We start from the raw sequence: 24,878 nt of genomic DNA on the forward strand, positions 1-24,878 counted from the left end.
AGACTCTTCACCCCTACATAGATTCTTTAGCAGCTGCCTTCCTGTAGCTCCAAGCTTGTGAGCATTTAGATGCTTTGTTTTCTCGCTTCTGCCACCTGTGAGACAAAGAGTCTCACAGACTTCCAGGCACTCCAAAAATGATGTATTTTTATTCTAACTAGAAGAAATGTTAGAAAAAAAAATGCATAAAAGCTAAAAAAACAAGTGCTATCCTTCAATCTTTTATTTTCAGATGGCATGGCACTGGTTCAAAAACGGATAAAGAAGGGATGAGGAGATGTGCTATGATGAATAAAGATACCAAATCAGCTCACAAACACAAAACTGGAGCATTTTCAAAAAAGTCAGGTGCATGGTGAGTGGAAGCTGTTCCAAGTCTCGTGCTCATACAGCAGCTCACAGATGTTGTACATCCACGTCTGAGCAACCAGCTGTCTTCTCCTCAGTATTAAGTGTTCAGCTGACATTAAAGGGACAGACAGCACTGAAACTGAGAGCTCGGAAACTCAAATGGCTTTTCTGAAGTTTGCTGTGCCAATGAATTATTGTGCACGCTTTTTTCTCAAACAATGTTACTACTGAGCATTAAAAATAAGAGAGAGAAAAATCGTGAGACTTGCCACAGAGCCATAAACAACTCAATAGTAATAAAATATTCCCTAGCAGTAAGAGGGAAAAAGACACATAAAAGCAACATCATAAAATTTCAAGAGATTAGTATTAGATACAGAAACTAGACAGAAGTGGCAGCCAAAGGCCTTTGAGTATCATCATATTTATTAACTTTTTTCCCCTCCTGGATTTTCTGACCTGCTTCATAAAATAGTTTCAGTTTTGCGTATCATATCTGACAGCTCAAAAAACTCAACTACTCCTACACAAGAAATATAAAAAGAGGTTATTTGATATGATATGCCATACATTAAGTACTTGGTGTAATGTGTCAAAGAGTATCTGGGTCCAGGTATCCGCTCTGACTCTACCTTAACTGAATAGGGAAAGCCAAATGTTTGTGCTCCATTACCTCCCTGGAGACTCTTTTCCACCCAAAGAAAAGCTAGATACGTGAGAGTGAAGCAGCAGTGATACACTCCAACTGGTTCCCCAGTGTGGGAAATCAGAGTCTAGAAACCCAGGATACACCTTGCAGGGCGTCTAACCCAGAGTTATGATATCAAGGTCAAGAAAAATTGAAGTCCTATAGTAAATGAATTAGAATCTGATCTTAGAAAATGTAAAGCACATTTATTTTTAAGGGATGCAATGAACCACTCACAGTATTCACTCATCCAGAGCTGAGTTGGTGGACATTTAGATGAAGAGACTAACTTTTAAATGACAAGGACTAGGTGAAAAGGATTTTGCTGTAAGTGACGTTTGGTTCAAAAGTTCTTTAATTTTGTATGAAGGGAGGGAAAGGTTGCAACTGGAAACACATCCACAAAATGACCCATAACAATTGTCTTCAGTATTTGCTTTAGATTTCAAACCCCAGGTTTTATTCTATTTCAAAACAGAAGAAGTTCCAAACATGCAAAAATACCAAGAACTCGGCAACTCCCTTTCTAACTTGTGATAAGGATAGCAAACGATTCTATGATGCTGTGGTACTCCAATGAGAGCACAAAAGGGATTGAGATGAGGTGAGCAGCTGTGAAGGCAGAGGTGTTCTAGGGATGAAGGATTGTATTGCAAAAGGTGGAAGTGCTTTGAGGGAAAACTCACGAAAAAAAATAATAGGAGACAATTTTTATCTTGGGAATAATCTAATGTGAACTGACAAAGCACAACAGTTCTTCCCGTCTTTCTGGTACTGAGGTGTCTCTGTCCAACAAGCTTTATGCTGTATGAGTAGACAGGAAGAATCGCTTTCAGCCGTGGGCAAAAATAACCTGCAAGATTTAAGCACAGTACAAATGCAAGGAACTCAATACAAGTTCCAACCTGAAAGTGATGCCTAGGTTATAAGTCAACCAGAAGAGTTGTGTTGTCAGTAATGACACAAAGGGCATAGGAGAGAGCAAATCTTTTGTCAGGTGCTGCACAGTGATATACACGGGCTACAGGAGATGAATCACTTCTCTTTCCAGCTTTCTTGCCTAAAAAGAAAATCAAGAAAAAGGAATGGATTCACAGTACAGACTGGGCTGTTCTACGTCCTATGCATTAGCAGGGAGTTGTATGGCAGCATCTTCTCCATTTGGAGAAGTGGACCAGAAGTCCAGGCTCAGAAAATTCACTTCCAGGAGGGGCCTAATAGAAAGCAATTGAAAGCTGTGCTGTTGTGAGCTGAAGGTGATCCTGCAGTCCCTGTAATCCAGCTAGCGCTTTTGTAAAGAAACGTTTCTATGGCACACTGCCAAAGGACAATGAGAGTCTTTCAGAAGCAGAATTTTGCCCAGAACAGATGGATATAACAGCCTTTAGTTGCAAACAGAAGCCTAACAGCAGCAAAAGGGACATGACTGTGTATATAAACAGTGGCACAGACAAAGCTGATAATGCTTTTAAAGCGGACGTGCACCAGCAACACCTTGTGAAGAGAACGTGCAATGAGCAGTGAGGGACCAGATGCTTCCTTGTGAAGGGCAAGTGAATTATCTGCACTCACACTCTCATCTGTTAGCTGATCACATCTACTCTTAGTCACTGTTGTTAAGGATTTGTGTGTGCATTTTCTGTTGATCTGCACCATCATACTTTATTTCCAGAAATGCTCTGTACTCATGTTCAACTATAAGATTTAAACAGTGGATGAGAGATTCTGAACAGAGGAAGGTTCCAGGGGCTGCTGAAGCCATGTCTATTCCTCCTTGTGTCTACCACATAAAACAAGCAAGCAAATGAGCAGCTCTGGGGACATGCCCTTTCGGGACATTCAAGAAGACTTGCACTGAAGGATGCATTACACTCAGCTGTCCCAACCATCTGGCATGTTTCTGCGTGGGCAAAAGGGTACATAATTTCCCCTTGCCAAAAAAAAAAAGTTACCACAGAGATGAGTGTGGCTCCTCTGTCTTCGGGGAACCCAGAGTATCCTCAGGTTCCCTAGATGTCTGGATATGTGCCATACAGACTTGCCAAAGTTTAAGAAGTAGCTTAGTGGCAGCAGGGTGGACCTTTGACTGACTGCCCTGGTATATACCTAATTTAAGATAAGGATAGTAGCTCTCCAGGCCCCAGTAACTCTAAGGACTTGATCTCCATTCCTTGAAATGGAAGTTGAGGTACGTGGCTTGTAGGCAGTTACCTACATTTAACAGCTAAATTTAGATGTCTACAATCTGGAGCTGAGTTACACTCCATATTTCCCGTCACAGCTCACGACCTGGCAAAAATACTCAGCCAGAAGCATCTTCTGAAACTATTTGACTTCCTTTATTCCCCACTTTTTTCCACTAGTCTGAAAGAGCCTTCATACACCTCCACAATTAGGTCATCCTTGTCACTCTGACCTCTAATTCTGAGTCTTTTCCCTCACACTGAATAGGCTAAGAGCCTATTAGTAACAGACATGGTTCTTCGGAAGCCAAGAAAAAAAGACTATCTCCAAACTGTGCGCACATGAGGCATTTGTAGATTAATGCATCAGTAGGTATCCTTTGGGTCTTTGTGATCATAGAATCATTTAAGAGCAGTTAACATTAATCTTATGGCTGATAAAAGAGTCTGAGAAGCCTTCTGCCCTCAAGAAAATGACTATACCAGTGAATCCTGGCTCATCAGGACAAAACAACAACGACAACAAAACAGAGGGAGAAGGGCACAGACAGGGCACCCCTGAAGAGGGTCAAGGAAACTTATAGAAACACACACTTGGCAGAACAACTAATGAAACACCTGTTAAACCTGATAAACCATTCATTTTCCATCAACTGTTATCCATAATTGAGGCCAAGCTCTTTTCAGTGTTGTCCAGTGACAGGATAAGAGGCACTTTGACATGAACAGAAGCACAAGGAGTTCCATAGGAATATGAGGAAAAACTTCACTGCGTGGGTGACAGAGCACAGGCACAGGCTGCCCAGAGGCTGTCAGGTCTCCTTGGTGATCTCCAGCAGCTGCTTGGACACAGGCATGGGCACCCTGCTCTGGGTGGCCCTGCTGGAGAAGAGGTGGGCCAGATGAACACAGAGGGCCCTGCCAGCCTTAGCAGATCTCTGTGTTTGTGTATAATGGTATTCTTTAATGTTTTTATCTTGAAATGACATGATACTTTCAAAAGGTGTCCGTTACTTGCCTCACCATAATGAATTGCAACAGGTCAGCAGCTTTAATAAGCTCAGGGAGGGAAGGAAGACCTGAGGTCTCCGATTTGCCCTACAGGTATCAGAAGTACAGTTAAGCCCAGACTCGCAGCACTTCTTTCTCCTCATTGAATTTGATAAAACTGCTTCTGAGCTTGATAAACACAGGGTGGATTAACACTGTGTGTGAACAGCTGCAAATGAAAGGCATCAAATTTTATCTCAGAAGAATGGCATCCCATTTGGTCATTTTCCTAACCAGCCCATCTGCACTGAAGCATTACATAAGAGCACTCCCAGACTAAAACCAAAGGTGATTAAATTTTCTTTCCAATGATTTCTCTCCTTTCTAAGGAAGTGAGTGTGGGGCTGGAGAGGTGTGTGAACATAGTACGAGTTCACCTGACACTGCAAACCAAAGAGAACGCTTTTATATGGGATTGCTGTCCACTTATTCCAGCTCTGCATCCCTATCAGAGTTCTTCAACTCATTATCATTCCAGATGTGACGAGCTTCTCTGTGGAAAACCATTGGTCAAATGAAGTAACTTAAAACTGCCATAGGTTATTTGGGGTTTGTCAGTCAGAAACAGGTACCATTTTAATTATCCTTATAGGACTAAAGTAATAAAATTCCCCTGCCATCTCAACTTCTTAATATGCCCATTGTTACAGTTACATAAAGGTGCTTCATACTACGATAGCTATTCCGTTACTGAGAGGAAAATCATCATTCCGATGTCTCATCTTCATAATGGCATAGTTACATGCACCACATGAACCACATGAACTCTTACCCTATTTTGGCTTTTATTCTTAAATGACACTCCCCTCTCCAAGTAGGATTAATTACAGCAGTAAAATTTGTAGGGCTGGCTTTAGCATTGAGAAAATGAATTGTTGCTACTCATGCATTTATACAGCTGAAGTAACAACAGAAATAATATATATGCTTATACGCTGACTTTCCAGTGGAGGATACTGTAATGAAACTCAGGTATGTGTGCTAAATTACACCTGTATACTGGAGAGCAAGCACATTAAGGACTAGAGTGTATTATCCATGTATGAGATCTCAGGAAAAAAAAAAAAAAAGAGGAAAAAATAGTAACATAAACAGCTTTCAGAGGGAGAAAAGAGAACTTCAGCTTTCCCCTTTGGGCAACAAAATTATGCAGAACTCTAGAAGCAGCTGGAGGCAAAGACATCACCCATGGCACGAAGCAATCGGAGACTGACAACAAATGCTAGGTTTAGAAGGTTATGGGGAAAGCTACTACTACAAAGTCTCTAAAAACACCTGGGGACACAACCAAAACACTTGATATGATGGATCTGCACAATATATTACAGGAAAAGAAAGAAAGCAAAGTGTTTGAGCAAGGCATTTTTCAATGTTCAAATCCATTTGTGGATATAGCATGTAGTGTTCTTCTGGCTGTCATGTCCAATACATACTGTGTTTCTCCTGACATGAAATGCGTTGGTTATGGTAAAAACCAATGTATATTTTACAAATCTGTCCATGGTTTTGAGTGTGTCTATCTTTCTTACAAGCACAGAAAGTTGTGTTTTGTGCAAAGGGGCTGACTTTTGTGTATCTACAATTGATAAGATGAGGCAAAGCTCCCACACTCAGCTGTAACACAACTGAAATGAAATGAAACATCACACACAGCTATTGATCATAAAAGGAGTGATATATGTGATTTAATTGGGTGTGGGTGTACTTGTTACCATTTACCATTTCCTTTCCCTTCTTCAGACCATTTGACATTCCTATTCAGTAAATATCATAGGGAAGCCAAGGCATACTGATGTTTTGGGTTTTTTTTTTTTTGTACCTGCTTGTCGTTAATTTATTACCGCTGTCCTCTCCATCGAATATAATAATGCACAGAAGTGTCATAAGAAGAATTAATCTCAGCCATCTACTACTAAGTCAAGCCTCTGACTGTTTGCCTACCTTGACAGCAGCAGGAGACTCTCAGGTAAACCACTGATGGGCAGCCTTTCTTTGCAGTCATTATTCCATTAATGAGGCTCTGCTGCGTTGACAGTGTGCTAGAAAAGGGGTTAAATGCTAGAACTGAAAGCTGACATCAACAGCTAGGGAAGAAGGCACCAACACTCAACAACAGGTAGGGACCAGAGATGAAACATGCAGAAACAGCAGAGCAGTGATTAGAAGGCAGAAATTAAAACTGTTCTGAGCCTTCAGATGTCTCATGCACGTAATCCCATCTGTTTTACTTGTGTTTTGATTTACTGTGTAGATAAAGCAGGTGCTGCAGGACCAGCGATGAACGCTAGCTGGCATTCCCACCGCCTTTGGTGTGCTTTAAAGAAAATAGTACAAGAATACTGCCTAAAAGTGATGCATTTGAGACATAAATAGCACCTCAGAAACTAATCACGCTCGTAAATCAAAGGTTTGCTCCAAAAAGCCCGGTGAGACGAGGGGTGCAAAGCGCTTTTAAACGCTGGGAGCAATAAATACAAATGGTAATATCTAAACCTTTCAAATTCAATGACAAGGGCTGTGGAGGCAACCCGAAGGCCGCCAGGCTGTGTGCATCGTCTCCCCTTGGGAAGGCTTGGGGGAAGCAGCCCTGAAAGAAGCGGCGGGCTCAGGCCGCAGGCGGTGCGGGGAGCTCCGTCCCTCAGCGCGGCCGCCATTGGCTGCCGCCGGGGGGGGAGCATGGCCGCGGGGCGCCGCGGGGAGGCGCGGAGCGGAGCCGGGCTGCCGCGCCCGCGTAGGCCGGCCCCGCGCTGCCCTGCCCGGCCCGGCCCGGCCCCGCCGCGGCGCGGAGCCGGAAGCCGCTCCGATGAGCTGGGGGCGGCGTTGGGCTGCGCGGAGCCTCGCGCTGCGGCCAGGTAAGCGATAGAGGCCTCCCGCGGCGGGATGTGCGGACGGGCCGCGATCGGCTCGGTGGCCGCGCTGGCCTTGGCCGCAATTGCGGCCCTCTGGCTGCGGTGTGACGAAGGTACAGACATCTCCTTGGCGGAGCTGTGGCGACGAGGGGGTGGGACCTGCCCGTGAGGCGGGGGCCGGGGCCTGAGAGAGCTCGGGGGGAGCGCAGCGTTGCGCCGGTGTGTGTTGTGGGCAGCGGGCGAAAAGGGCACAGCCGGCCCCGCCTGGCCTCGGGCTCGCACCTGCCCCGAGGGGCTGTGTGGATCCGCGGGGTCCGTCCGGCCGCCGTGCGCCGAGCTGCAGCGGCCTGTGTGTGTGTCTGTGTGTGTCTGTGTGTGTGTCTGTGTGTGTGCATCCACTGCGGCGGGAGGGAGGGGAGGAGGAGGGGGAGGAAGGAGGGAAGGAGGAGGGCGCTGCCATGAGCCGGGCCTCCGCGTGCCGCCCGCACCGCCGTCCTGCCGCCCCCGGAGCCGCCCGCGGCGGGGGAGCGGCCGCACGGGGCTGAGCGCCGAACGGGGCGCTGTGACCTGCCCGGGGGTAGCGAGTCGCGCCCGTATCTGTGTGTTGTTCTCGGCAGGGCAGGGCGAGCTGCGGGGGGGCTTTGTGCGTGTCGGGCTCGGTTGGTGGGCCGTTGTTTGTTTTTTTTTTGTCGCTCCCTTTCTGCAGGTGCCCGCTGGAAAGTTTGCCGTGCGGGCGGCCCGCGCTGCGATGCGGGGCCCGGGGCCCGGCTCCCCGCCGCCTCCCGCCGCACCGCGGCCGGGGCTGCCGTAGGCGCCCCCTGGGAGCGCGGAGCGCGGGTATTAACCTCCCCCCCCGCTCCCTCCCGCCGCCCCCCCGGCACCTCCTCTCTCCGTCCCTCCCTCCTCCTCCTCCTCTCCCGGTGCGCGGCCATTGCAGTGACCCCGGCCGGCCGAGGATGATCACGAACACGCGGGGCTTCTTGTGGTCGGACCTGGAGACGCGGGCGCTGCTGGAGATCTGGGGCGAGGCGGACGTGCAGTCGGCTCTGGACGGCAACTTTCGGAACAGCCATGTGTACCGGGACGTGGCGTGCCGCTTGGCCGAGCTGGGCTTCGAGCGCACCCCGGAGCAGTGCCGCATCCGCATCAAGGGCCTTAAGCGGCAGTACTACCAGGCTCGGGACGGGCTGAAGAAGAACGGGCACGCCCGCAAGATCTGCAAGTACTACGACGAGATGGACCGAATCCTCAGCTGCCGGGGGGGGCCCGACGGAGCCCCCGAGCCGCCTCCCCCGCTGCCCGACGGTCCGCAGCCCCTCGGAGTGCCGCCCAGCCCGGGCGTGCTGCACAACGGCCGCGAGAACGACCCCGAGGCGGACGAGGACGCCGGGCTCGAGTCCCCCCGCGACAACTTCGCCGAGGACTCCGGGGAGTGCTCCTCGTACGCCGAGCGCCCCATCAAGGTGGAGTGCCCCCCCTTCGCCATCCCGGTGCCGCCCGGAGACGGTGAGTAGCCGGCGCCCCCCCCCCCCTCTCAGCACTGCCCGTGCGGCCCCGGCCCTGCACCTTGCGCGTCCTCGGCAGCCTCGGCCCCGCGGGAGGGGAGGGGAGGGAGGCAGAGCCGGGAGGTTCTATTGGTGTTCAGCGGAGGGGAACCGAGGGAACGCTGGCGCAGAGCTGAGGACGCTGCTGGTAGCGCTGTGCGAGGACGCGGGTGTCCTTCTCACCCGCGGGTTTTCCCGTTCCCTTTGATGGGTTATGGTGATGATGGAGATCGTAATGAAAAATCTGCTTATTGTTGCAGATGGGGCAGAAAGCGAGGGGGGAGCTTTTACGTAACGAATTGCTTGAGTTCTTCCATCAGCTCTGCTCCAACTTCAGCAGGCACGCAGACATCAGCCTTCACGCAGTGGCTGCCCCTTCCTCCTTGTCCTTTCCCCGCAGCTCCGTGTGAGGGGGATAGAGAAAGGGGGGGGGGGGGAGGGGGGGGCAGCGCTGTTTGTTTTAAATCTAGATTAACGCTGGGCTTTAATGCAAACATGAACCTGTCTTCAGCGGTTGACATCACTGAGGCATCAGCCAATTGGTTGACGTTTAACCAACCTTCTTTTTACACATAAACCCCATCAAAGAGTTGTTTACACTCGTGTGCTTTTGAAATGCAAATCCGGAATGCCAACAGACTGAAACTCAATTTAGATTAATGTAATTACCTGCAATACACAAACGAGCCCGTACTATTTAATAGCCTTCACTTAAACCTTTTTAGAAGATCAAAAAGGCTCCTATTGTCCAAGTTTAGTACTACAACAATTAAAAGATGTCTGCGTGATTCTTGTGCTGCCTTTGTAACTTTATAGAAGGCCATGAGTATTTTTGCTTAGGTGTTCTGAAATAAAAATGTCTGAGATAACTGCACTTTGCACTAAAACAGTAACAACATTGTGATGTGTTTGATCCACGTTTCATAGGAGGATTTTTTTGCTGCTTTCTTGTTAGTCCTTCAGAAATAAAACCCTCTCTCCTCTTGTTTTAGGCTTTAAAGAAATGAGCGCTCCCACGGTTACCCCGCCTCTCAGTCAGCCCAAAAGATCAAAGAAGCGCCACGCGAATTTAACGTTGGATAAAATGATGGAGAAATTCTTGCAGCAGAGCGTGGATACGGAAGAGAAATTTTATAGATACGAAGAGCAGAGGCTCAAAATTGAGGACAAACGGCGCGAAGCTGAACACGCTCGAGAGCTCCAGATGCTGCAGATGTTGGGACAGATGTTGTCAGGAATTTCTTCTACGGTATCACAAAGGGCACAGTCTATACCAACGAGTCCACCTCAGAGAGCAAACCATCGTTCATATGGGGATAACTTTAATTATAATGCTATGACAGCAGCACTTTCGCCACCGATAGGTACTTCCTTCTATAGCATAAATAAAAGCGAGTCTTTTTTAAAGTTCTGTGTGAAAGCCCTGTTAGTAAGTAGCTTTTGCAAATAAAAGGTAGTTGGAATTATTTAATGTTGTGGTGAAGGCGTCTGTCTGATGTAAAACGGAATTAAAACGTCGTTCATACCATTGTACTGCTTATTTAACATAGATATGTTAGTTACAACAAATTTCCTTGACTGAATTAACGCTTTTCAAACTTGATCAATGCTGGGCACTTCTTTCAACATTCACATCTCCGTAAAATGAAGTTAAGGAAGTTTTATATATATATAGATAAAAGGCAGGTGGGAAGGGGAAGTGTGTTATAGCAGAAGTTCTGCTGTAGCTGAGGCTATCAGCACTGACTCAGTGTGTGAAGTTAAGGGTGTGCATATGTTTTGTCCACGTTGGGAAGGGAGTGACGTTTTGCCTGTGCTCCAGAAAAGTCAAATGTTAAAATCCAGCTTCTTGAAAACTAATCCCATTAAATAAAAATTGCTGCCTCTTCAGTAAATAACATGCTACTGCAGCAGATATGGTACAACGTGGGAAAGCTGGCATTGCTTTTTATTCTCTACTGGGTCGTTTATAAATTCTTTGGGGGCCTGAATTTGATTTTACAGAGAAAGACAAAGCAAACGCTCTTGAATAACAGGCTGCCCAGGGAGGTTGTGGATGCCCCGTCCTTGGAGGTGTTCAAGACCAGGTTGGACGGGGCCCTGGGCAACCTGATCTAGTAAATGTGTATGTTTGGTGGCCCTGCCAGGCAGGGGGGTTGGAACTACATGATCCTTGAGGTCACTTCCAACCCGGGTCATTCTGTGATTCTGTGAATTACTTGCACAGACCTTTTCTTCTGTGACACATGTGGGCCAGAAGTTGACGATCAGATCCTAGCTTTTATTACTAGACTTTCTAGAGCTGCGGTTCCATGTCATGTATGTAGTCTCTTTATGTAGAGGTGTGTTGTGTAGGCAGGAGGAAGGTTGGTTTTAGCTGGTACTGAAACCAGAGTGAGCCTTGGGATTGATGATCGTGGCCTGCTGTGTGGAAACGAGTCTCTTTGGGTTTAATTCTGAGCTTTGCACTGCTGGAAAGAGAAATTCTGGCTTGAAAAGGAAAAAAACCCAACACCCAAACTCGTGGCATTGAATAATAACCCCACACTTTGGATCCTAAGAGGTGCATGCTGGTTCCTGAGAGGATCTTGGAACCTTTACCGTTCTGTGTGTCCCTGTAGGTGTGTTGGGAATTGGATGTTCAGGTGTGCTGGAGGCTTAGGGTTGGTGACCGTGTTGTTTTCTGACCAGTTGTTTTCTGATTGGATAGTTGGTCTGCAGAATTCCTCAATGTCCAGAGGCTTTTCTAGGTAAATTACAGCAAGTATATGGATTCTGTGTATAAATGGCTTCTGTGAAAGGAAACCTGAAGTGCTTAGCAAATCTCTAAGGAAATCATTGGACGTTCTACACTGGTGTGACAGTACCAGCAGGGATTTACCACTGCTTGTAACAAATCTTCTTTTTGCTAGAAGTTGGAAGGGTTTTATTATCTGTAAAGGCTTGAAACTACAATTCACTTTCTTTTACATGGGTGTACAGTTATACGGCGCTGTGCAAGAAGACATTGCATATATCTGACTTTACTAAGAGAAACTTGAGTTTGAATCTTTTGAATGTTGAGGGTGTAACAAAGCATTTGCGGTGAAGTGCTAAAAACAAAGCGCTTCAGGCAGCATATCTTTTAAGGAATTAGGATGTCAGTTGTTTATAGCTAAATGTGCCCCGGTGTGTACATAGGTAAGCAGGACTCTGCTGTGAATTCCTTTCTGCGCAGTTCTGTTTTCTTTCTGTTTGTTACGTAATTGCTTATACTTACAATAACGAGCAGCAAACGAACAGAGGGCTTTGTGAAGTCCTCCTGAGGTGGAAGATAGGTATGTTTGTCGTGTGGTTGAAAGCCAGATAATGTATGAAGTGTGATTCAAAGGAAATAATCTGCCCTATTTCTGGAGGAGATGAGTGTTTTGTTTTACTCTGGGTCGCTGCAGTGCTATTTTGGCCATAGTCCAAAGCAGGGTGGATTTAATTTTATTTATTTATTTTTATCTCAATAGGAGTGGAATGCCTGTATTATAGAAGGATTTTAGAAGCAAAAGATCAGCCAGGAGTATTTATCGTTATGGAACACTAACGCATTCTGTTACTGAAGATTAGCGTGTCTGGTGTAGCTTTAGATTCTCGGGAGGATGGAGCAAAAGATGCTTTCTGCTGATAGTGCGCAGATGCAATTTTTCTTGCTTAGTATGTTTTTCTTTCATTTTGTGGCACAGGTTTTTCTCCTCCATTTTTTAGGGCTATGTTATGCAGCTAGAAGCTAGGACTACAGTGCGAGTTATTTTTACTTATGTACTCTGTTAGTATTTAGCACTTCCTTGAAAGCTACTTAGAAGTTGTGTGAGAAAAGAAATGTGACTAAAGCGTAGGAGTCACCTTCCAATCACACAGAGCTCTCTTCTGACCAGGCTTTGTGCAGATATGGGGAGTTGTGTCGAAACACAAGAATGTGATTTGTTTAGTTTATGGCTACTATATTGTCCATTGAAGTACTGATCCTCACATTTGTCCTGCCTTGGGTACACTGCTTAATACTCTTTAGTTGTGCAGTATAGTTGTTGAAATATGTTTTTCTTCTATGTTTTCATAGTCTTTTGAAACAGCAGGTTGAACACGTGGCCTTCTGCATGTATGGTTGGTTTAATTTATAGTTTCAAACATAATTTTGCATCAGGGATCAGTAGTCGCATTCTAGCTAAAAACTGTTGTTTCTGTAATGCTTGCGGCTAGTGCAATTGAATTAGAGCTTTGCAGAATGACTCCTGTTATGCTCTGTATCCACCTGCCAAAATAAAGCAGTGAGATAGGCCCTGAGTCTGCTAAGAGGTGGAAGTCTGTGAGGGGAAATGGAAATAAGGTAGGGTGTCAATATGGGATGTGGGTTTGGCTGTTGACTACTCATTTCATGTCCAGGTGTATTTAGTGCTCACCAAGTTGTACCTATTTCAGTAGAGCAGAATTACAGAAGCGATTTAAGACCAAACTAAGAAGATAGCCTTGTGTGTGTGTTGCAACTTATCTATTCTGGGGGGTTGTTTCTTTCTGTACTTGAGCCCTAAGACTGTGAGCAGTGGGAATACTCACTGCATCAGACTTGAAATGTATGTATAAAAAATGATCACTTTCCTCAGTTACTTGGTGTTTTAAAGGTCTTTAGGTGGTAAATCTTTGGGTTTTTACAAGGATGTCAGTTTGTGTATCTTTGAGTAATTTTGTTACTGTTTGACTACTTAAATGCTGATGTTTAAGAAAGAGCATTTTTTAAAGTAACACTTCTTTTTTCAGTTATAGAGAGATCTTTTTCACTGCACCGAAATCACACTCTAAAGGATATGGAGAATATTTTTCAACTGGTGCGCAACGTTATCCCTCCTCTAACCGGGAAAAGGCATAAAGGTCAAGATGGACGTATAGGCATTGTTGGAGGATGTCGAGAGTAAGTTAATCAGAAATTTGAGTGTCGTTTCCAAGAGGTTGCAGTTGTCATTCCTACTTGTAGAAGCCATTTAAGCTTGCCCTACATTTAGAACTTGAGTATTTTTTGGAGTGCTTTACTAGTCTCATCATAATCTTTCTTACGAATGGCCATATTGCCCTAGTGTCATGACACAAGCTTTCAGTTGTGAATGTGACTGAAGCTTAGAGTGCAGTTTGTGCCTGTTTCCACCTTCTGAGTAATTTCTGACCACGGTAACTTTCTTCATTCAATGTTGATGTCTTTTCCCATTGCATGATGATGTTATAGAAGTAAATGGACTAGAATAAGGCAGTTGATCTTTGTTGTATTTTGCTATCTTGGGAACTAGATATCTTAAGTCAGGAATAGAAGGTTGCTGAGATCATCTTACTGTATGCTTATTATTTTGATGAATTATGTTGTTTACTAGATTTTATTAATAACCTGATTCATGTTCTTGAGCAATAGAAATAGCGTGCTTTAGAAAAAAAATAAAAAAGAAATACAATATAAATCAGTTATATTGGTCTAGATATAAAACCACTGTTCTGTTTCTTGGCCACTTTCAGTAACGTGCACAATACTTCAAACAAGCTATTGTACCTTCCTGCTGTTAATTTTCCCCTTTCTACATAGAGGTGGCATCTTTCTCCTGTGAAAGAGGTCTGCCATTACATAAAGAGCAAAATGTGCTGTATTTGTTAGACTGGAATTAGTTTTCCTCTTGGTCTGCTAGGCCTGGGTTCTTAGCTCTTGGCCCAAGCAGACACCTCTTTGGGTGATTCTGCCTCTACTTTGCTCTTCAGACTTCATAAAGAGAATTCAGGGCAACTGGGATCCCGGTTTAGGCAATTTGGTTAAGCATCTGAAACCAGATGGGAGTGAACTAGGTCATGGATCTCAGACTTGGCTTGCAAACAGTGCTCAATTATTGTTCTTTGTTATTTGTCGGTTTTCAAACTTTTAAAGTTGATTGTCTGTAAAGAGTTTGCTTTTTTACATCGTGATCTTTATAAATATTTCTGTGATGAGATCAGGTGACTAAAGTAGCTCCTTTAAAATTAAAGCGAAGTTTGAGATTGGCTTCAGTGTAGCAGGATTTTTATCTGTCTTTGACAGCAAACGTAAGAGAAAGCTTTTTAATTTGCTCTTGAATTTTAGTCTTCTTTAAGGCAGACTGATTTCCAGATTGTCTAACCTCATGAATGTGTTTCCTAATCTAAATTGTTTTTCATTTCATTCTAGATACACAGGAGCACCGTATTTTGCTGCAATTACAGCTCTCAAAGTGGTATGTGTTCTTCTATATCAATCTGAAATGAACTTTTCATCATTTATGTTGGCTTAGTGCCATTTTATAAAAGCATTCGGTCTGTGCTGTAGTTCAAATTGAAGTTCTAAAAGGTCTTGTATCTAACAAAGAAAATCCTCAGCTTTTGATTTGTAAAAGTACTTTGTATGGATGTGTCACTTACTGTTTCCTGCAAATATTTTCTCTGTATAATGTACAGGTAGAGATATGGCAGAAAACTGAAGGTTTTGTAGAGAAAACTGTTTTATCAGAGGCTTGGATAGCAAATTTAAAACCTTGCTGAAGCAGTTTCTGACATAACCTTTAGGTTAGTGTTTGAAGTCGTGTTTTCAGTGTTTCAGTCAGAATTCTTGGTAAGCACTGAAAGAAATAACTTTCTTTTGAAATCATAGAATGGCCTGGGATGAAAAGGATCACAGTGGTCATTTAATTTCAAGCCCTCTGCTGTGTGTAGGATCACCAACCACTAGGCCAAGCTGCCCAGAGCCACATCCAGCCTGGTCTTGGATGCCTCCAGGAATGGGACAATGTAGAGCTTTAGGCTTGTAAAATACTTAGGTGCTGTAAGTCTAAACATTGTTGGTTGAATTCAACGTATCTTTTCAATAGCACCCTTAATTTACATTATAATCTTTAGCAGAAGTATTTTCCAGGCTTTTTTCCCCGTAGAAGTGTGAACTCCCTTATTTTAGTGACAAATTAAACGGCTAAAGATAAACTTACTGCGCACTGCACGAATACTGTGGTGATTATTCAGATGTACCCCAAACATGCTTACATAATACGTATATTTTTCAGAACTCTGTGATCAGTGCTTCCCATTCATTGTGCTCCTTTTGTAGGTCTGTTTGGATAAGAACCAACTCAGTGCTTATTCAGTATTTCCTCCCACCAATCTCTCAAGGATTTTAACTGAAATTATATCATTTAATAATCTTCTATAAACATTAGAAACTACTCAGCCTTCTATTCACTATGTGCAAATACAGAAGTGTATTATGGGAGTCCCCTCTTTGAGTTACTTGGTCTCAGCTCATTGCAGCTTCACATAAGGAATCATAGGATCATATTTATGAACTACTTAGTAGCTTGAAATGTTAAATGTATAAGTAGTAAAGCAGAGGGGACGCTCTATTAACCTTGAGAAATTTCAACAGGGAAGACAGGTAGCAGATCAGGTTTCCTGCGTATTACGTGTTTTTAAAGTGTATTTGTGATTTTTTGAGTTGTTAGTAGAAGCTTGAGACTAAACCCCTTGGCTTCATTTAGCTGAAGGGAAGTTGTTGAAATTGTGCTGGGCTTTATCTGGTATATGGATATCTGGTATGGATTTGGCCCATTGAGTGAAAGCGATAGGGCTGGAATAGTACTCAGAGATTGCCATAGCTGTATTTTGCAATCATAGTACCTTATTATTTTCCTTAGTACAGCTTGTCTCTTGCTCAACTCAGTTCTCTTGCCTTATTTTCTTACTGTGTGTGTGATGTTTTAATCTTTACTAATCTGCAAATGAGAACCACTGTTCAGGTGAGCAAAGATAAAGTCAAAATAGAAGAGTGAGAAAAGTTCCCTTTAACTACTGAGAAATAGGAAAAGAGGTGAATTATTTGCTGCTGTCTAAGCTTTGGAATTCTGAAGTTGTTGCTGTATAATTGATGCTTATTTTTGCAATTTTTCTTTTTAGGGTGCAGATTTATCCCATGTGTTTTGTACCAAAGATGCAGCAACAGTAATCAAATCATATAGTCCCGAGCTGATTGTTCATCCAGTTCTGTAAGTCATTTCTGTTTTGTTTAAATGAGCGACTCAGGCGTAGTGGTTTGAACATTGCAGTCTGAGACTTGATTAGCTTACATTACATACACTTGCTCTCACTTTTCTTCATAAGTGTCTTGCTTTATTACATATGCAGCTGCTGCTGGGAATAGAAGGAAAAGAGTTATTAACAAGGTGAAAAGTTTGATAACCAACTGTCTTTATAAGGAAGATCCTTATTCCCTGAATTTGAGTTCTGAAATGCATCAGGGATGAATGAACTTGAAGTGGAGAAATTGTTTCAGTGGGGTGTTACAGTGGTTACAGTAACATATGTATTCCTGTAGATGTACAAGGTGTGACCTTACTGCTCTCTATAACTTCCTGAAGTGAGGTTGTAGTGAGCTGGGGGTTGGCCTCTTCTCTCATGTAATTGATGATAGAACTAGAGGGAATGGGTTTAAGCTGCGCCAGGGGAGATTCAGTCTGGACATTAGGAAGTATTACTTCTCAGAAAGGGTAGTCAGGCATTGGAATGCACTGCCCAGGGAGGTGGTGGAGTCACCGACCATGGGAGTGTTCAAGAAACGTTTGGATGTTGTGTTGATGAATATGATTTAGCTGGGAAGTATTGGTAATGGTTGGACTAGATGATCTTCTAGGTCTTTTCCAACCTTGATAATTCTGTGATTCTGTGATGAATCTGGCAGTTTTCATATCCATATTGTGTTAAGACTGAAAATCAGTGATAATGTAGTAATAAGTAGTAGTACTTTTCTTACAGCTCTGATTAATTCCACGCAGGCAGCTGGCTAATTGTGTGAATCTGTGGCTCTGTAAACATTGCTTATACGACATGAAAAATGAAAAAGACGTGCAAATATCAGAATGTTCAGAATTTATTTGTTCAAACATCTCTTTTTAACCTCTTCCTGAAGCAGTTTGAGTCCTGCTAGGGTTGCTGGCCGCTCTTGATTCAGAGCTTAATCAAGTCTTTGTACTTTCTCCTGAGCCAGGCTTCATGCATGGGAGAAACTGGCTAAAAACCACTGGGCTATGACATTGTTTTCTTTTGTGTCCTTCCCTAAAACTTCGCTTTGTTATCATTTCTCTGTGACCCTTCAGAGTAACTAGGTAGCTGTTGTACCACTCTCTTATTATGCTAATCATAATTATGGCCCTGTGTACTTCTCAATTCACTATTTGAACAGCTTGGCGTTTTGCCAGGGTTCAACTGCCATTTTGTACAGCCAGAAGTCTGACATTTTATCATCTCCTCGGCAACTCGGCTGCCGCTACCTTTCTGTACAGCCCTCACTTCAAGGGGGATCACCTTAAAGAAGAAACGTCTTTTTGCTGCTGCCCTCTGAACGTAGAGGCTCTTCCGGCTCATTATTGCTGCTGCAGCTGATCTTTGGTGGCAGGACTAGCAGAAGTGTTTGAGAACTGTTTCAGTCTGTTTCAGGTCCTTGGCAAATGCCTGTTGCTTCAAGAATGTCAAGAACATTATGTGTGAAGGATTGAGTAGGAGAGTTATGAAAATAACCATCCCTCTTGCAGAATTACCAGGGTAATTCCCTGTGGCCACAGCTGCAGATCATCCCGGATTCATTTAAAGTGTAACGTCTTGTGCTAGAGACACCCTATAATACAAGTTTCTCTTGTGATTTATCTTGTGACTTCCATTCAGTGTTCTCATGTGGGAAGGTAAAAGAGCCAGAACTGCACATTGCAGCCTGGGATTTGAGAAGATAAAGCTTTAATACCTGGCTCTGTGTGTCCCTACTGCCTGAGTTGAATACTGTTCACTGTGTTTCTAGGAGCAATGAATTGTCAGTATTATCTATAGTGATTTTTCCTTCTTAGGGATTCTATCAAAGGCATCATCGATGCCTTTGTGGTAATAAAAGTAGTACTAATAGTTTAACCATCTTTCCAATATTTTTGCTGTCTGACTTTTTGCTTCTCTGTGGAGAACTAAAAATTACAGAAGTCAAGGTCCTTTGGAGAATGGACTGCACTGTGTTTTAGTCACATCTACCTCACTCTTCCTACCATCACTCATGTTTTGAGCTACGTTTTTCTGTGGGCTTTTTTTTTGTCAGTTAGTTAATTTGTTTTTGTTATCACACTCCTACTGTGAACTTTACACAAATAGAGACAAGATGATAATACTGAAATGTGAAAGCCGGGTTTTACTGCAGGCATGTCCATTCTTCGGCTTTGGTCACGTCGAAAAGTCTTTGATACCCGTCTTGAGTTACCTTACCCTCTCTTGATAGGCCAGCAATCATAGAGTTGAATGAGCTATTTGAACCCAGTTGGCTATATTTTAGAAGAAGACAAAATAAATCTGTTCTGTTGTGGAAGGAGGCTCATAGCTTTTAGTTTTGTTAGTTAAGAATAGCTATTAAATTGTGTGAGATTAAATTCTATTTTGAGTAATCTGCTGGAAGAAGTAAGAAGTGAAAGAAATTCTGTCACTGAAGCAAGTCAGAGAGAAAGCTCAGGTTGCTCTGATTACCAGAAAGAAACCTCCTGAATGTTTTGGTTGCTGGATTTTTACATACCTACAGCATATACATGTATAAATTGTGTGATCTTTATCTGAAACCACATTTAGACAGCAGCCTGGTTAGGAATCACATGAGAAAGTAGTGTTTGTTTGTTGTTTTTCTTTCTGAATTACTTAGGGTGAGATAAAGGTCAGTTTGCATGTGTGCTGACTCGGAGGAGTATACTTAAGCTGTTTCTAATCATGTCATGCAGCCCCATGGACAAAACTTGTTTACAGACCTGTGTTCTCTGTCCAGTGTTCTTGGGAAGAAAAGCTGCTGCTTCTTTGCTTTACGCTGCCAAGTGAATAGAAGAAAGGAGATGCGCTCACCTCATGCTGTGTCTCTTGTTTCCCCATTGTTGCAAGGGTTCTCATCCCAGGTGAAATCTTACAGATAGAGATGTAGCAAAAGATTTGTGGTGTCACTGTGGTGAGCGAGGCTGGTCTTGCTGCTTTTTGATACATAAAGAGAAGCATACACATGTAGACCCATTATATTCCAGTTAGGTCCTAGAATATAATCATCCTTCTGAATGCTTACTATACTGCTGTGGTTTGACATCAGCATTAGATTTCTTTGGTGTTTAATCTTCCTTGAGTTTGAATGAAGAAAGGCATCCCGGGTATTCTCTTTATTTATTATTGGAAGCTTTTAGGGTCTCATTCCTTTTTGTAGCTGACAGTTACCAAAACATGTTTTAACTGAGACTTGTTCTGTGTGTCCACAGCTGATTTGAAGTACTTTAGCCTTCTAGGTATTGGTTCAACTATAATCTGCACATTAGGATTCAACTGTAAACTGAAGAGCGATATCAAAACAATAGAAACTTGTCACTTCATCAGCCAATATTAATAAAGAAAAAAAGAAAGTTTGTTTTTCTAGGGGCAGTGCTGTTTCATTCTGAGGGTGGTTACCCTGTCAACTCAGCTTCACACAGAATCATAGAATCACAGAATGACCCGGGTTGGAAGGGACCTCAAGGATCACGTAGTTCCAACCCCCCTGCCTGGCAGGGCCACCAAACATACACATTTACTAGATCAGGTTGCCCAGGGCCCCGTCCAACCTGGTCTTGAACACCTCAAAGGACGGGGCATCCACAGCCTCCCTGGGCAGCCTGTTCCAGGGCCTAACCACTCTCCTAGTGAAGAACTTCCCCCTAACATCCAACCTAAATCTTCCCTCTTTTAACTTAAAACCATTTCCCCATGTCCTGCTATCGTCAGCCCTTTCAAAGAGTTTACTCCTCTCCTGGGTGTAAGTTCCCTTCAGGTATTGAAAGGCTGCAATGAGGTCAATTCACAGAGCTTCATTCTGTGGCCTATAAAATCACAGATTTGGTTTGGTTGCAGTTGTGCCATTTGGGAGAGATTTTGATAGGTTCTACTTTCAAAGGCAGTTACAGGAAGCATTAATAGGTCAGGACTTCTTCTGTGAACTCTAAAATGGGAAAACAGCTGAGTCGGGACATTTGGTTGTTATTTTACCTTTGAGGGTGATTGCTTTAACACATTGGTAATGTGATCTAGATCAGAATGTACTGTAAATGCTCTGAAGATTAGGATACATCTAAAAGAAGACTGTAAAATAATTGTGGTATCTTTACAAGGCTGGAGGGGTTGCCCTTGAGTGCTGTTGCCATGTCTGTGTGAGAAATCTCCAAAAGCAGATTTAAGTGATAGCTTCTTCTCCTTTGGGGCTTTTTCTCGTGGGATATGAGATGCTCTGAGTGAGAGCAGGTCAAAGAGAGGAGACCCTATTTGTGTAGTGCGTTGAGGTTCATAAGGAGGCTGTGGTTAGGTCTGTTGCCTATAGTGCACTGGTAGTGTAGTATACCTACCCAGTGCCTGGTGAAATGGAAGATCGCATGCCTCTATGAGAGTCTTTGGTGTCTGAGTAGCAGCTGTGGATTATGTTTGGGGTTTTATCACTAAGATAAATAAGGCATTTTTTGCAAATATGTACATCAGTAGGTCATTCACACTCTCTCTACCTTGAAGGTGGAACATGGAGCGAGGCTGTGGAATATGCAGATTGAGAGCAGCCCTTTGCCATGAATTGGGGGGGTACCACTGCTCCTTCCACCTGCTGGATTGTTGTTCATGCCACTGTGTTGTTGATGTGGAATAATCTCTGTCCCTGTCTTATTTGCCCATTTTCCAATAATGAGCTCACACAAAGTTCACCACAGTAGTTAATAATAGTTAATAATTGGCTTTCTGAGAGATCTACCTACACTCCAGAGCTATACATCATGTCCCGTATTTTGATGTACTGTATAACATGACAGGATCTAACTGTCTGCAGGTCTATTGTTTGATTCACATTAATATAATTACTTGCAGTGCTTGGACAAACAAAACCAATACTCTTTCATCCTCAGGTCAGAGACTTTTTCTCATCTTTGAAGATAAGATTCTAGACTTCAAGACTTAAAATGTCTTTGTCTCAGTTTGCCTAACTGACTTTTGCAGTGATACATTTTAATGCATTTGGAGTTGGCCTCACAGAATCACAGAATTGTAGGGGTTGGAAGGGACCTCTAGAGATCATTGAGTCCAACCCACCTGCCAAAGCAGGTTCCCTACACCTATAGCCTCAACCGCTATACCTGTGCACTCATAAGAAGGTTTTTAAGAGCATATTCTCCAGTAAGCAGTAAGGTGCTGTGTTGATGACTTTGCAGAAATTTTGCTTGTGTCCCATGACCTTCTCTAGGAGGAGATCCTGCTGATGGTGTTTTTATGAATTCCAAACCAGATCTGTGATTAACGAGGTGGTTCCACCTGCCTGAAACAAAAGTGAAGAGCTGTGTTCCTGCTGTTTCCTGTCTGTGCAGTCATTCCTGGTTATCTACTGTTTCAATAGCTCCCACTTACACCTGTGATGAATTTGCTTCACAGTTTCTTGTTTCTGTGTAAAATCTGACAAAGCTGCAGCTTTTCACATTGTTCCTTTTCCCATTTCTAGAAAGCAGTGACAGTAACTGTCATTCTTGCTGGATAGGAAAAGCTGCTGTGTTTAGAGCTTTCTGTGATAATTTAAAGTTATTGCCTTGATGGCTTTTGATCATTTGGTGAAAGCCGCTCTTTGAGTAAAATATGTCATACAGCAGAATTTTGTTTGTTTTGACAGCTGGAGAACAGAGGTGTGTCCTCACCAGTGGGGTTACAGAGGGAAGATCACTTCCCTGCTCCTGCTGGCAACACTAATTCTGATACCAGCCAGTTTGCTGTTAGCCTTCTTGGCTACCTGGGCACACTGCTGGCTCATGTTTAGCCAAGCATCAACCAATCCCCACAGGTCCATTTCTTGCATACAGTCTTCACATTGCTCTGCCCCAAGCCTGTAGTGTTGCCTCGGGTTGTTGTGGCCAAAATGCAGGTGCCAGCACTTGGTCTTGTTGAACTTCATCCCATCGGCCTCAGCCCATTGATGCAGCCTGTTCATATCACCCTGTAGGGCCATCCTGTCCTCAGGAAGGTCAGCGCTTTCAGCCAACATGGTATCATCTGCAGACTTAATGAGTGTGCGCTTGTTTCCCTCGTCCATGTCATCAGTAAAGGTATCAAAGAGGACAGGACTTGACATTAACTTTAGTCTCTTTCTTACCTAGTAGATTTCTCAGGTTTTGGATGGCTTAAGCAAGATCTTTTTATTTTCCTGAAAAGTAGTAATTTTATTGTGTTACAGTTGTTATTTACTTGTTTGTTCAATGGTTGTTCTTCTCTGTATGCAGGCAAAGCTCTATTAGTTGCTCTCCATGCAAGCTAAAACTTTGAGGAAGCTTAATGGGTTTTGGGAGGTGTTGGTTAGTTTCTTGGTTGAGCAACACTGAGCTGTCATCATCTAGATTTCCTGTAAAATGGTGCCTGATCATATTTCACTTAACAGTGGTTAACTGCAGATTTAAGTAATTCTTATAGACGTAGTCATTGCCATAACTGTGGTCTCTCACCATAATCTTTATTGCACACATCTACACAATGGTACTGTAGTTTGCTTTTCTTGTTTACAAGTGTTATTGCTTGCATTCAGCTTCACAAATTATTCCCATTGTGTATATCCATGGTGTGAGAGTATATTTTTAAATCCTGGGAAAGCCAGATTGTTTCCCACTCTCCAACCCCATCTCCTTCCAAAAAAGAAGCTTAATTTACTTTAGAAAATAAAAGGCAAGAAAAAATTGGAAAATAAACAGAACAGGAGGTGGTGGGCACAAACTGGAACACAAGTGGTTCTGTGTGAACACCAGGAAAGTCTTCTGTGCTGTGTGAGTGACTGGAATAGGTTGCTCAGAGAGTTTGTGGAGTCTCCTAAGGTGGGATCCTTAGCAATCTCTGGAAAGTCCCTGGTTATGGACATGGGCATCCTGTTCTGGTTGGTCCTTCTGGAGCAGTGGGGTGGACTAAATGACTTCCTGTGAAGTCTCTTCCCACTTCTACCATTCTGTGATTAAAGAAATCCCTAACTTCTACTCAGTCAGAGCCTTGATCTGGGAAGGTAACATCTCTTTTTCCAAGTGTTTTACACCCTTCAGAAATGCAAATACTATTTTCTTGTGGCTTTGCAAAATATCTTCTGACTCCATTTTATATTCGTATTAGCTTTATTTTTCAAAGTAGAGGTATTGTGTTTGTGATTCCTGTTTTGTAACAAAGATGGGTTGCTTTATCTTACGGCTCTGTGGTTCTGAAGACAACTCTGATTCTTTTTTTCTGGATCTTGGTCTACCCAAGCTTGAAGATCACATCTCTTTTGATCAAGAGGACATCACCTTCATACCTTACACTTTTTAGATACTTTAAAAAAATACAGTGCTAATTTAAGTCGTGTGTGCACATTTTTGACAGTAGAGGCAATAATTAAATAGAGCAGTTTGAAATCAGGTTAGTAATCAGGTGGAGAAATTGGCATGAAGGGAAAAAGGAAGCAAACAGTTATTTGTGTGAGCACAGTACGCAGAGAACAGCTGAGGACCTGACTTGTGTTCTGTGCTGCTATCTCTGAAATATTTTGGTGCCTTTATTTTGTTGTCGTTGAAAAGTACATGTTGGCTTTGTCTGTAGTAGTAAACTCAACAGAGCCAAGGCATATGTATTCCCAGAGACCTAAAAGTTGTTATCTGTACTGTCAAATTATCTGAACAATGTTGGGCAAGATTGTGCCCCATGCCAAGCATCCTCTCCTAAACAACTTCTTTCACTGCTGAGGAATTACTACAGTCCAAGGACAAGGGCAGCTTGGGTGTTCACACTGCTCTGAAGCCTTGCAGTACAGAGGCCAGTTGACTTCTGTATCAGAAAACCAACTGGGGCGTTTGAATTTTGTATGTAGACTGTAGCTGTTAAGAGCAAAAAGAGTTTTTCTTTGTGCTAAATCCCATGGTCAGGAGAGACCATGTAGAGGATACTCATTATCTTCCCGAAGAAAAATGATCAAGAACGCTGATCATTTTTACTGTATCAGCTTGAAAATGTTGCTGCTTTGATGTCTGTGTGTAGGAACAAGCAGTTCCTACAAGCTGGCGTGATAAGCCCCTCTGCTTTGAGAAAAGCCATAGAGGCAGGATAGTGTACATGGTGTCCTTAGCTGCATAATTGCAGCTATTGTGAATATCCTGGATCTTAAAGT

At 43.4% G+C, this 24,878-nt stretch overlaps 1 protein-coding gene across 13 annotated transcripts in view; it reads left to right on the plus strand.

Annotated features, from left to right (window-relative positions):
- The first annotated feature begins 6,933 nt into the window (after nt 1-6,933).
- Nucleotides 6,934-24,878, plus strand: part of NAXD (NAD(P)HX dehydratase) — a 45,592-nt gene continuing 27,647 nt past the window's right edge. For 6 of the 13 annotated variants that reach the window (XR_001552567.2, XR_014941745.1, XR_014941751.1 and 3 more), the window contains exons 1-6: nt 6,934-7,124; nt 7,828-8,627; nt 9,658-10,029; nt 13,448-13,598; nt 14,865-14,910; nt 16,616-16,704. Coding sequence is in view for 5 of the 13 variants with exons in the window: in XM_015851431.2 (XP_015706917.2) it covers nt 6,949-7,124; nt 7,828-8,627; nt 9,658-10,029; nt 13,448-13,598; nt 14,865-14,910; nt 16,616-16,704 (1,634 nt within the window). In the remaining 8 variants the exon portion in view is untranslated. Of the gene's footprint in view, nt 7,235-7,827; nt 8,628-9,657; nt 10,030-13,447; nt 13,599-14,864; nt 14,911-16,615; nt 16,705-24,878 lie in introns of all 13 variants that reach the window. The other 7 variants (XR_014941760.1, XR_014941763.1, XR_014941764.1 and 4 more) reach the window with 3 other exon arrangements.

The sequence above is a fragment of the Coturnix japonica genome, chromosome 1, assembly GCF_054131305.1.
Source record: "Coturnix japonica strain WE chromosome 1, WE-NBRP24, whole genome shotgun sequence".
In the NCBI taxonomy this organism is placed as follows: domain Eukaryota; kingdom Metazoa; phylum Chordata; class Aves; order Galliformes; family Phasianidae; genus Coturnix; species Coturnix japonica.